Raw genomic sequence first — 13,532 nt, forward strand, 5'->3', positions numbered from 1 at the left:
TTCATATACCCTTCTTTTAGCAAGTATTCACTAAGGCGATTGTACCACATGCATCCAGATTGCTTTAATCCATACAAGAATCGTTATAACTTGATTGAATACATGCTACGAGGCTTTGTACTATTTGCTTTAGGCAATCTAAATCCTTCAAAGATTTTCATGTATATATCATTATCCATGGATTCGTATAAATATGTTGTAATAACATTCATGGGACGCATATCTAGTCCTTCTGAAACTGTCAAACTAATTAAGAAACGAAATGCAATTATATCCATGACGGGAGTGTATGTTTCCTTGTAGTCAATACCAGGTCTATGTGAGAAACCTTGTGCTACTAATCACGCTTTATATCTTATGATCTCATTATTCTCATTGTGTTTTCATATAAATACCCATTTGTACTCAACAAACTTTACATTTTCAGGTGTTTGAACTACAGGTTCAAAAACTTCTCGTTTTGTTAATGAGTTTAACTCTGCCTGCATAGCTTCTTTCCATTTTGACCAATCATTTCTATGTCGGCATTCTTCTACATTTTGTGGTTCAAGATCTTCATAATTTCTTATGAAAGCGAAAATATTGTTAATAACAATATTATTTCGATCCCATTTTTCTCTCGTGTGTATATAACTTACTGATATCTCACAATTTTTAGGTACCTATGCCTCTTCAAGGGCTTCTCGTTCAATATGTGCCTCTTCAAGGGCTTCTTGTTCAATCTGTGTCTTTTCAGGGGTTTTCTACATTATTTGTACTTCTTTTAGGACTATAGATTTATCAATTTTAAACTAATCAATCATTTTGATGGCTTCTTCTAAAGTGCCAATTTTTTCATGTGTTCTCCTATTCCGAGGAGTTACATTTTTTGAGCCAATATGTCTACCACACTTCAAACGTATCTTAGATTCATTTATTAACTATCATACGAGGACATCAATTCGTGGTAGAGTATTTGTAGTTGAGATATATGACTTTGTCACTTTCTTTGTATCGATGAATGCATCTAGTAGTTGATTTGCAAGATTTTGCAAATGAATGATCCTTTGAACTTCTAGTGCATATTAACTTATATGAGGATTGAGATGGGACATAGTAGATGTGTTCTAAGTAATTTCTCGTCGTTATTCAGGAATCGACTTTTCTCCTCCTAATGACATGAAAACGCTCTCATTAAAATGACAATCTACAAAGCAGGCTCTAAAAACATAGTTTGTCAAATGTTTAAGATATCTTATGATAGATGGATAATCAAAACCTACATAAATCTCAAGTCTTTCTTGGAGACCCATTTTAGTGCGTTGTGTAGTTGCAATTGGTACATATACTACACAACTAAAGATTTGTAAGTGAGAGATATTTGGTTGTTTTTCAAAGACAAGTTATGAAAAGGAGTATTTAAGGTAAGTTGTAGGTCGAATACGGACTAAAGGTGCAGCATGCATAATAGCATGTCTGCAAGCGAAAGTAGGAAATTTGATTTTCATTAGTAATGATTGAGCTATTAATTGGAGATGTTTGATGAAGGATTCTGCTAAACCATTTTGGGTATGAGTATGAGCAATAGGATGCTCAATATTTATCTCTACTGACATATAATAGTCAATGAATGTTTGAGAAGTAAATTCGTCAACATTATCAAGATATATTGTCTTAATTGGACAATTTGAAAATTGTGTTTATAATCTTATTATTTGTGCAATGAGTTTGGCAAAGACAACGTTACGTGTAGAAATGAGACAAACATGTGACCATCTAATGAAAACATCTATTAAGATCATAAAATAACAGAATGGTCCACATGGTAAATGAATAGGCCCACATATGTCCTCATGCATTCTTTCTAAAAAGACTGATGACTCATATATGACTTTAGTAAAAGATGGTCTGACTATCAATTTACCTTATGAGTAGGCAACACATGAGTATTTATTGAGCAAAAGAATCTTCTAGTTCTTTAGTGGATGCCCATATGAGTGTTCGATTATTCGACACATCATTGAAGACCTTGGGTGACCTAGTTTGTCATGCCAAATGACAAAAACTTTTGGGTCGTTGAACTTCTGGTTCATGATAACATATGATTCAATAGGCTTTATAGTTGTATGACACAACCCAGAGAAGAAAGTTGGGAGTTTTTTCATTATACGCTTTTGACCAGATATAATGGGAGTAATGTAAAGATATTCTATATTATCTTCATTCATAGTTTCAATATGATATCCATTTCTAGGGATATCTTTAAAACTGAGCAAATTTCTTTTGGATTTGTTAGAATACAAAACGTCATTTATATGGAATCTAATTCCATTTGGTAGCATTATGTTTGCTCTTCCAGAGCCTTCAACTAAGTTTGTAGTACTAGATATGGTACTTACATTAGTTTTTCTTAATGTCAATTCGATGAAATATCTTTTATCTCGAAGAATTGTACGTGGTTACACAGTTTGCAAGACATACATCATCCTCATTCATCTTGAGACCAAATAGCACATGGATTTTAAATATAACTAATATTAAAAAAAAAAAGGCATAATATAAATAACAAAAGAAAATTAGATGTGAATATAAGACATAATAATATATTATTTGATATATAAATTAACATCAATCAATGTTAATATTCTCATCATTTATTAAATGACATGTTTTTTTCTCTAAGACCTCCAAAGAAATCAATATCATAGTAGGTTAGACCCAATTCATCACCATCGATAAAGTTCATCTATATTTCTTTTCCTTTTGTTTTTATTGATGCTTGGTAAAAATCAACCAAATGTTTGGGCATACGACAGATACGTAACAAATGCTCCTTCATACCATATCTATAACAATTATTTTCATGGTTCTTAGGAGGTTTATCTTATAAACACTTCCCATTTTCTTGTTTTGCATTAGTATTATTCCCCTTCTAGTGATGCAATGAGGTTTTCCTTTTATTAGAATTTGATGAATTATTACCATAAGAACCATAGTATCAGGGATTTCTTCCACGATCACGACCATATCCTCATCCATGTCTACGAGTTTGGGACGATATTGCATTCACTTCAGGGAATGATTCATATCCAATTGGACAAGACTGGTGATTTCTCATTAAAAACTCATTATTTTGTTCATCAATAAAAAGACATGATATTAATTTAGAACATTTTGTAAATCTACGCTCTTGATATTGCTACTACAGGAGCACATTCGAGGCATGAAATGTAGTAAAAATTTTCTTTAACATATCTTCTTTTGTGATTTTTTTCTTTACACAGCTTTAATTGAGAGTTGATTTTGAAAAGTATGGAGTTATATTCACTAATAGTTTTACAATCTTGCAATTTCAAGTGCATCCAATCATATCAAGCTTTTGGGAAAATCAGAATTTTCTGTTGGTCTTATCTTTCCTTCAAATTACTCATAGAGTAAAAGGGTCATTTACCGTAAAATACTCATTTTTAAAATCTTCATGGAAGTAATGGCGAAGGAAAATCAACAATTTTGCGCAATCCTACAGGGATGCTTGTTTTCGATTTTTTATCATAGCTCTAAAATTCATTACATCAAAATGTATTTCAATATCAAGGATCTAAGATAGATAATTTTTTCCCAAAATGTCAAGTGTCACAAATTCGAGTTTTATGAGATTCAACATTATCAAATTACTTCACATATATGTGACAAAACAATATTATTAGAATAAGTTATAATAAATTGATAACATTGGTATAACTTTGATCATAAACAAAATCAAATAATTTGCTTATAACTTTTAACAATATATAACAAAACAAAATCAACAATAATATAATTATGTAAAATTTTATTCTATATAAATAACTTCAAATTTAAGATACAAGAATTACCTTCAAAACAATTTATACTGATAACGTGTTGTAAAACAAGAATAAATGCAATGTTAATAAAAGTAGATAACAACTATATATTACTCCATGATAATATATAATGGGGAGGAAAGGATCATAAAGGAAAAGTGAAAGAGTATAGAATAAGAGAAAGAGAGAATGAGAATGAGAGAAAGAGATAAAAATCTTTCTTTTGGGATGCTCTTGTACAAATGATGAAAGGCCTTCTGTGAACTTCAATTTTAACATTAAGGTGGTCATTCACGACCCATTTATAACATTAAGTTCTTTTTCTTTTTTTCAATGTCTTTATCCCAGTCAAACCAGCATTGGACTCTGACATGCCTGTATGCCTAAGTATTGAGATGTTAAAAATCAAATAATAACCGGATCTTAATCCTTGGGATCAGCACTTTTATATATATATATATAAAAAAGGAAGCAGGGCAGATATCATGGTCGTCGGATCCATCCATTCCATTTCAACAACATCGGTGACAAGTGAAAAGTGAAGAAGCATTCAAATCTGAGTCAATAATAAGAATGACATTCAACCAAAATAATTCAAGATAAAAGGAGTACTTGTTTCTGGATTGAACTCAAAATTACACTATCCCTAAATCCCAATGAATTTCTTGTTCCTGGAATTAAAGGTCACGTCCTTGGAAACTTCTTGAAATTGAAGGATAGCTCTAATACATTCTGCTCACAAAAAATGAACTAATGAAAGCATGGGCTAATACAGATTCAGGTTAACAAGAATGAGTTTTAATTCACATCCAATTATTACTATAAACCCCGCTTTGGGTTCTATAGGCTGGTGGCATTTTATAATTTGTAATTGACACCCACAGCTCTAAATAGGAAGGCCCCTGAGCGCATTAAAACCTGTTGATTGCAACATCTATTGCTGGGCTTTACAAAATGATCATGTAATGTGAAGTTCCTACCCTCTTCCACCAAATGCAAACTATAACTTTTAAGAACAATGAGGAAAAAGCGTACAGGATTAGAGATTGTATCAGTCCAAACAATTGTCCAACTCTGAATGTGCTAAGGGAGTTACAAATTATTGTTCATGATATTTCCTATAGATTCCTTCACATTCCATTCTGGCAAAAAAATGTCCTATAGCATAATATACTGTATCTCCATTTCTACCAGGACACAAATTTTAATTTAAGCAAACAAGGACATACATGGCAATCTGAACAATTTATAAAGACAAGTTTTTTTAAAAAAATTCCCACCTTTTAAAAAAAAATCTATGATAGGTTTCCTACCTTTATCGATACAAAGAAGTCTTATGGAAAATATGTATATAACATTCCATTAGAAATAAGGGTCCCTTTGCCTCATCTCAAGACAATCCAGAAGCCCCAAGCCAAAAACTGAAATGAACACAATCAAAAGGAAAATGCAGTCAGGTTATGCCAACCATCACCACATCCATCATCCCACTCACAGCATTCATCTTTTAGGACCCAAAGAGCCAACAGCAATTTCTGTGTTATTTCTCTTGTTTGATGAAGTCCTTACCATTCTAGGCAAAAGAGAGAGAAAAAAAAAAAAAAAAACTTACTACCACCATAACTCATGCAGCCAAAGAATATAAGGAACAGATGGAAAACACAGAACAATGTTGATTATCAAAAGATGATTTGTAAGGTGAATTGTAACTCATGTCCATTAATTCATGGTATTTAATATTTGCATTGCTTCTCTCCCTTGTCCATGTTTTTCTGTCTTGTTATGTTTCAAATTTCCAGAACTTCCTAATCTAATGATGTAAATTACTCCCCAAACTATATATTGGTAGGTAATCAAGGTCCAAACGTACATTATTCAGATATTTCACTTCCACTCATTCTAATGATTAACCAATAAAGAACTCCAATTTTTTAGTGAGGCTGGCTGCATGAAATGAAGGACCAGAGAATGAAGATTCACATTTTTCCCCCTTCAGCGCAAAACAAAACACAAGTTGAAGCTAATATATGGACACGTTTATATAGAAATCCGATCATAAGCGCTTCCACCACAACCAAACATGGATTTTACAGATCTAAAACCAAACAACATTCGTTCGGGTCACGTTCGCCATTTGCAATTTAATTAACAATTCCAGCAACAATATGAGATAATTGATCGAAAAAAACGCTGAGAACTGAGATTTTCGTACAGAAATTTTGGTTTCAATTAAAGCACAAACAATTACAAATCATCGAACGGACACTAACAATCGAATCAACAACTAAATACTGGTTTTTTTTCAAAAAAAAAGGGGGAAAATTAGGAAAATTTACCAAAAAGCCATTCGATGCTACTACACAATGGCGACCTTAGCTCCGGCTTCTTCAAGCTGCTTCTTCGCTTCTTCAGCTTCCTCCTTCGAAACGCCTTCCTTGAACTTCTTAGGCAAGCCTTCAATCAACTCCTTCGCCTCCTTCAACGCCAAGCTCGTGAGCGCTCTCACGGCCTTAATCGTCGCAATCCTCGCGTTGCTTGGAACGTCCTCAATCATGACATCGAACTCCGTCTTCTCTTCCACGACCGCAGGAGCGTCGGCAACGGCACCCGGAGCGACCGCGACGGCAGCCGGTGCGAAGGCGGCAGCAGAGACTCCAAGCTTGTCCTGGAGCCAGTCAACGAGGATTCGAGCCTCTTCTAGGGTCAAATTGGAGAGCTCGGTGCCGATTTGTTCAATCTTCTCGGGAGCGGCCACGGCGGAGATAGGGCGAACGAAGGTGGCTCTATGTATGATTTTAGGGTTTCGGAAAGGGAAATCTAGGGTTTGCTTGAAGGAATGGGTAGGAAAAGAAGAAGATAGCGTAGGACAAGATGGGGAACGTAGGGTGAGAGTTGACAGAGATGCCGCCATCTTTTAGTCAGAGAGAGAAAGAGAAGAGAGTTGGGGAAGAAGGGAGAGTGGCACTGGAAGAGGATAGGATAAGGGGCAGTGCCTTATATAGGGGGAAAAATTGGATCCAAATACAAAGTGATTGACGAAATTACCCTTCCCAAGTAAAAATGGTAAAAGCAAAGGGGCATTCCGAGAATCGAACTCGGGACCTCTCGCACCCAAAGCGAGAATCATACCACTAGACCAAATGCCCACTTGTATGACAGGACCAAGACATTTAGTATTATATCATAAATAATCCATAACCCTAGTAATGAATTGTCACAAAAATCTTCAAGCCCAAGTTTTATAACATCAGTGAAAAAAATTAACCACCAAATTATAAATTTTGTTTTACAAATATTTTTTAGCTAAATAATTGGATGTTTTATTTTCCTTTCAACTGCCATAAAATCCCGTAAAATTATATATTATGCAATAACTATTGATGCATTATCTAGACACCTATTTACAACAATTTTTATAATTTTATTAGTCTCTAATAATTCATTCTGAAGTACTTTTATTCTGATATTTGATTAATCAAAATTTAGCTTAAATTTTCTATTGATGGGAGGAATTTATCAAATTAATGTTTTAACCAATTAAAGGACATTACTTAAATGGGTAAATATGTACAGACATATTCTCATGTTCTCGTGAACATGAATTTAGTAATTTGTATTCTTGCAAATATCATACTTTTGTATGATTAAGAACACAAATATAGTCTTCCCGTGTCCTGAAGAACACGATAAGGATATCTTTTTTTGTAAAAACAAAAGTTATTTAGCAAGTAGCACGTGTTGCAATTATACAAACTACAAAAAATGAGAAAATTCTTAGAGAGAGATTTGGTTAACAAATAAAACAATTACATCACTCATTATGAATAAAGAATGAGTCAAAATAACCTTTCAGATTTTGGAAATTGAGAGTAGGTTTTTTTTATAATGATTATTTGGTTAAATGGGTAAAAATAACCCCTATATTTGTAAAAATAACCCATCGGTCAAAAAGTAAAAAAAAAATGACCTTGTTGAGACAAAAATACCCCTCATTTTATTTCCCTCCAACACTTACAACTTCTTATCCCCTACTTCATTTCTAAAACGACTCCTCAATTTTTCCTTTAGAAACCGAAAAAAAAAAAAAAAATCTTTGGGCCTATTTGGTTGGTGTTTCAAGAACAGTTTTATGTTCTTGAAAACAAAAAACACTAAAAACTTGTTTGGTCGAGAAAGTTATTTTTGTTTTTCTTGTTCTTCGTGTTCTCAAAATGACACTTTTTAGAGGACAAAAAAATGTTGTTTTCCCCGTTTTTTTACTGTTTACAAAACAAAAAAAAAAACCATAAAGAAATCATCTGTTCTCCGTGTTTTTTTTTCTTCCCGTTCTCATATTTCATTTTCTCCAGCACAGTGGTGGCATCTCTAGTAGCAAGAAACGAAGGTAACTCCACCAACACATTTGTGTTTTCATTTTATTTCCACATATGTTGAAGTTATTTTTAGTAAATCTAGTAAAATATGCTTATTTTGGTAACATTTGTTGAGAAAAATGTTAAATCTGGTAAAGAGATATCAGTTTTGTTATTCGAATGAGATCTGAGCTTTTTTTTTATTATGTGTTGTTAGTTTTTTTATTTTTCCCGTTTATATTTTCCCGTTTGGGTGCTGAGAAAAGTAAGGAACGAGAATGAAAACAAAAAAAAAAAAACTTGATTTTTCCCGTTTCTCAGTTTTGATTTTTCTTGAGTTGTTTTGTTCAAGAAAAACAAAAAACTTGCTTAAGGACATGGAAGAAAAAGAAAGTGAGTTGCTTTGAGAGGGTTTTACAAGTAACTTTTTTCTCAGTTTTGAAGAAGATGGGAGATGGCTGAGGGTGAGGGTAGTAATATGTAAATAAGGTAATAATATTGGGTAAAGACTTTTCTCAATAGTGGAATGGGCAGAGATATTTTTAAGGGACATGGTTGGTAAAAAAAAATTTATACATAAAATGCAAATCTATTGATCAATGCATATTAATTGGTAAAATCTATTGGTCAACCCAAACAAAACATCATCTTCAGCCGTGGGATCCCTTGGAAAGTGACCATCTTCAAACTTCACCTTACTTGCATTTATTTTCATGTCCTATTTATTTTATTTACAAGCTTCTTAGGTGAAAATTAGTTGTAAAATTAAATTAATTCTTTTTCAAACTTTTTATCTCATCTTAATAGAATATATTATAATTTTTAATAAAATTAAAGATTAAATCAAGAAAAAAAATGTTAATAAAAATGATTCTATCATGTTTGATTTATTTTAAAAAAAATATTGATATTGATATTAGTGAGATACATACATCATATTTTATTTTATTTTATTTTTAATAATTTATCAACTTATATAAAAATTTTGAAATGAAATAATTTTTTTAATTTAAATGAATTCTGTATATAAAAACTATTTATAAATTTATAATATAAAGTTACTTGAAGAAAACACTTTATTAATTGGAAAAAAAAACATCTTTCAAACATGTTTTTTGTTTTACTTGTTCTAAATTTTTTTTTATTAACTCAACAAAACATGTTTTTTTTTTTTTTAGAACAAAAACTGTTTTCCAAAATTCAATTCCCAAGCACAATTTTTTTTTCTAAAAACACCAAAAACTATTCTCAAAAACTGTTTTTCATAACAGTTTTCAAAAATAGCAACCAAACAATCCCTTATTTCAGAACTTCTTCTATTTCATTCTCTTTCTTTGGTGCATAGAACATAAAACTTATATTAACCAAATAACTCTTATTTTATTTTTATTATTATTTTTATTTTACCATCTGTTTGGTTTATGAGAAAAATGAATGGGAAATGAAAAGAAATTGAGATCTCAAATTATTTAGGTGTTGTTTGCCCAAGTAATTATTGGGGTGGGTCGAATTTTACGATTTCTTCAATTCTATTGTTGATTTTTCTCTTTTAACCTCTATTTGGCTGCAAAGAAAATAACGGGAAAGAGCAATAGTCAAATTATTGGATCATTTGCTTGCCATTTACCAATGCAATCATTTGGCTCGATTGGGACAAGATGGTTCAATTTATTTAATTACATATGTTTTCTCTTCAAATAAACAAAGTTTTAGAGGTGTTTTGTTCAATTTCTTTCACTCTTTGTTTCTCTTTTACCATTATTTGGTTGCTGAGAAAATTTCATGGAGAAGAAAAGGAATCAAAATCTTGAATTCTTTTTATGTCATTTGCTAATTCAACTATTTAGCAAAGATTTTTTTTTTCTCCTTTGTTTTTCCTTCTTTTGAAATCAGAATAACGTAAAAGGTGAGGCCCTAGAGTTTAGTTTCTTTTGCTTTCGACCATTTTTTGGAGAAACAAACAGAGTGTTGAGAGGTTTAAAGAATAGAAAATCTGGTACATACACTTCATTAGTGACATCCAATGAAAAAAGGGTTGAAAGAGTTTCCTTGAAATCTGGGAATTTATTGGAAAATGAAACAAAGAATTTTAATAACTTGAGTGATATTTTTTATGCAAATGTCAAGTCAAATGCTAGTTCTTTGAATTTTGGTAAAATGGGTTTAAATGTTGAGAAAAGTCGGGATTATTCTAAGGATAAAGCTAATAAATGAGTTGTCGAGACTCTTCTTGATATGAATATAAATAGAGATGAATTGGGTGGTATAAAGATGGAAAAAGAAACTGGGGAATTAAAGTCCTATGTCCAAAATGCAAGCACATGGTAGAGAATAAAGCATAGTTCTGATTGGCGATTTGGGAAGAGAGACGAGGAGGTATGAGATATTCACAATCTACCTACTCAGACGAGGGACCATCAAATTATGGTTATGGAGAGCCATCGAGGGATGGTAATAGTTCCTTAGATGGAGGTAATAGAGTCGAGTACTTTGGACATGATCAAGCCATGCTTATAAGACAACTTGATGAATTGAAGGATTGATTATAAGCCATGCATGATCATCCATTCAACTCACTGACCAATGCCCGTATTGATTAGTTTTGAGAGAAAATGACAACTGAATTATTCTACTTCAAAAATTTGCCCATGTAGCGAGTTTGAATTTGACTATGTAATAGGTTTATATATTGTTGAGGGTTGATTGTTATTTCGGATGAATTTAACTTGATGCTTAAAGTTACAATTTTTGTAATGTAACTATAACTGTCAACTAACCATAGTTAAGTTATTTGTTAATATAACTCAACAATTGTTATGTTTAGGTGAAAATGTTGATTGTAAACTTAACCACAGTTAAGTTATTTATTAATGCAATTCAACCACTATTAAGTTCAGTTGAAAATTTTGATTGTGAATTTAATCATAGTTAAGTACTTTATTAATACAATTCAATCATTGTTAAGTTTATGTGAAAATTTTGATTATAAACTTAATCGCAATTAAGTTCTTTGTTAATACAACTTAACTACTGTTAAGTTCAAATGAAAATTATGACCGTGAACTTATTATGACTAAGAACTTAACTATAGTTAAGTTCTTTGTTAATGCAACCTAACCATAGTTAAGTTCAGGTTAATAATGACTGTCAACTTAACCATAGTTAAATTTAACTAATTAATTTATATGATAAAACTAAAACATTAACTTAAAATTTCAATCCATCATTCAAAAAAAATTGCTTTAAGCATATACAAAAAATTTCAATCCATCATGCCCCTATAAAAAAAAAAAGTGTAGATATATGACTAAATCATCCCCAATAAAGAAATTCTATGGTAATATTATTAAAGTGATTGATGAACTGGTTGTAAGTAGAATTCTTGGATGTTGATATTACTTTTAACAATATTAACACAACTATGCTCACCTCTAGGGTGTAATGGGATTGGTCATTTGCATGTTTTTCTATTGTGCCCATAATCACCACATCTACCACAACATCGTGTGCACTTAACTTGTCCACCTGAATGAATTCTCTTATTTTTTGGTATTCCTGTTGGTCGTCGACTTTTTGGTGGCAATACAACTCTACAACGGATGTCTTTCAGAATTATTCGATCTTTGTTATTTTCAGTAGGATATATAGACTTTGAGTGTAAAGATATAAGTGATAGTGGAGTCTCTGTGTTTTACCTATAATGATGAAGTGAAGTTTTAAATTTTTAGAAAACATAAAGAAATAATACAAAAAATAAATTGTTGATTACTTATATTTTTAACATCTTTTCGTAACCAAGAATAAAGAAGAGATAAAACAATCGCGAGAACTCAAACTTTTTCTCCGTAGGAAAACAAAGAGAATGAGCAAGTGGATGACTAAATAAAAAAATAAAAACCTAATATGCTATAATGAGGGGTATTTTTGTCTCAATCTAGTCATTTTTTTGTACCTTTTAAGGAATGCGTTATTCTTGCAAATATGGGGGTTATTTTGACCCCTTTAACCAAATACCCCTTTTTATAATGAGAAACGAATGATTCTTCTTGCCCTGTCAAATTTCTATAAATTTATACATTCCACATGATAATGACAACTCTTTCCATAAGATGGTTCAAAATTTTACAATTAATTTTGTAATTTTTGTACATAATTTTAAGCCACTATTAAAATTTGTTTTCATGTGATATAGGGTTAAATAATTAAACATAACGTGGTCTTAAATTCCTTGGACAAAAGGGCATCTTCTAAAAATATAGACAATATTTTCAATTTCCTTATTAATGACAAATTATAATATCTCGATTCTTCTCACAAGTACATGTAAGTAGGGAGGACTTTTCTAATAATTAACTGCAAGATAATTTTTATTTTTGACATAAGATTTAATTTCCAAATTCAATTGAGGATTTTGGCAAGTATACAGATGGTTTCCCATTATCAATGTTGATTGGAATCTTGGTTTATAAAATTATAAACTTTGGCATCCTGATAATATAAATTATTATGGTGTACAAATGAAGCTAGAAGTGACATCTAAACCCAAAGGTCCATTTGGAAGTTAGCTTTTCCACTATCTCCAATGCATTGTTTTAGCTCATCTCCAATACTTTCAATGGTTTTCTTTCAAATAGTAAAATCCATTCCTTTCTTAGATATCCTAAAAAATATATATATATTTTCCTCGTGATTTTGGCCTAGATACTATCAACATCTATATGATTTATCTACCTTAACATAGTAATCAAAACTTTATTAATATCTTTATCTATTATAATACCTAGGACTCCTTCATATTTGGGTCTACAATTTTTTTTCTCAATTATCAAAGGAATCCCCTTAAATTCATCGAGTCTCATTTCCTATAGTCATAAAAAAATTTTATTGGTTTTATCTAAATCCTCGTTATTTATTTATTTATAAGCTTAAAACAATTCATTGCTTAAAGTGAAGAATTAACGAACTAAGTCGTGATTAAAACTATTCCCCCAACTCTTGATGGAAAACATGTTTTTCACGAGGGTAGCTTTTTTGGGATTTATGGATAACTCGAGAAAAAAATATTTTTACTTCTACCTCAAATAATGAAAGATCCGAAATATTTATTGTTGTCATTAGAAAGAAGAATACTTAGTTATTCTCGTAAGCTCTTTTTTGCGGTCCTTAAGTATTAATAGAAATTTGAATTAAGGAGTTATAAAAATTCACAAATTGACTCAATATGGTCCGAAAATTACATAAAATCTTATAGATATCTAAAATTGACTCAATATTACTATTAAGTGTATGTTTGGAGAATAATTTTTCTATGATTCAAAGTTAAGATTCTTGAAAGAAGGATTGTTTTGAATTGGCA

At 31.2% G+C, this 13,532-nt stretch overlaps 1 protein-coding gene and 1 non-coding gene across 2 annotated transcripts; both read right to left on the bottom strand.

The window, feature by feature from the left end:
• Positions 1–5,887: 5,887 nt before the first annotated feature.
• LOC117931403 (50S ribosomal protein L12, chloroplastic-like) lies at positions 5,888–6,789 on the bottom strand. Its single transcript, XM_034852385.1, has one exon. It carries the CDS (start codon positions 6,733–6,735, stop codon positions 6,181–6,183), a length of 555 nt encoding a protein of 184 aa, XP_034708276.1. The 5' UTR covers positions 6,736–6,789; the 3' UTR covers positions 5,888–6,180.
• A 109-nt stretch (positions 6,790–6,898) lies between these two features.
• On the bottom strand, positions 6,899–6,970 carry TRNAP-UGG. The gene has a single exon. It is a non-coding gene; the product is annotated as a tRNA-Pro (tRNA).
• Positions 6,971–13,532: the final 6,562 nt, after the last annotated feature.

Source organism: Vitis riparia, chromosome 14 (genome assembly GCF_004353265.1).
Source record: "Vitis riparia cultivar Riparia Gloire de Montpellier isolate 1030 chromosome 14, EGFV_Vit.rip_1.0, whole genome shotgun sequence".
Taxonomy (NCBI): domain Eukaryota; kingdom Viridiplantae; phylum Streptophyta; class Magnoliopsida; order Vitales; family Vitaceae; genus Vitis; species Vitis riparia.

Bases quoted from the DNA above. Each gene is read 5' to 3' on its own strand.
- LOC117931403 (XM_034852385.1), bottom strand. From the start codon at position 6,735: ATGGCGGCATCTCTGTCAACTCTCACCCTACGTTCCCCATCTTGTCCT.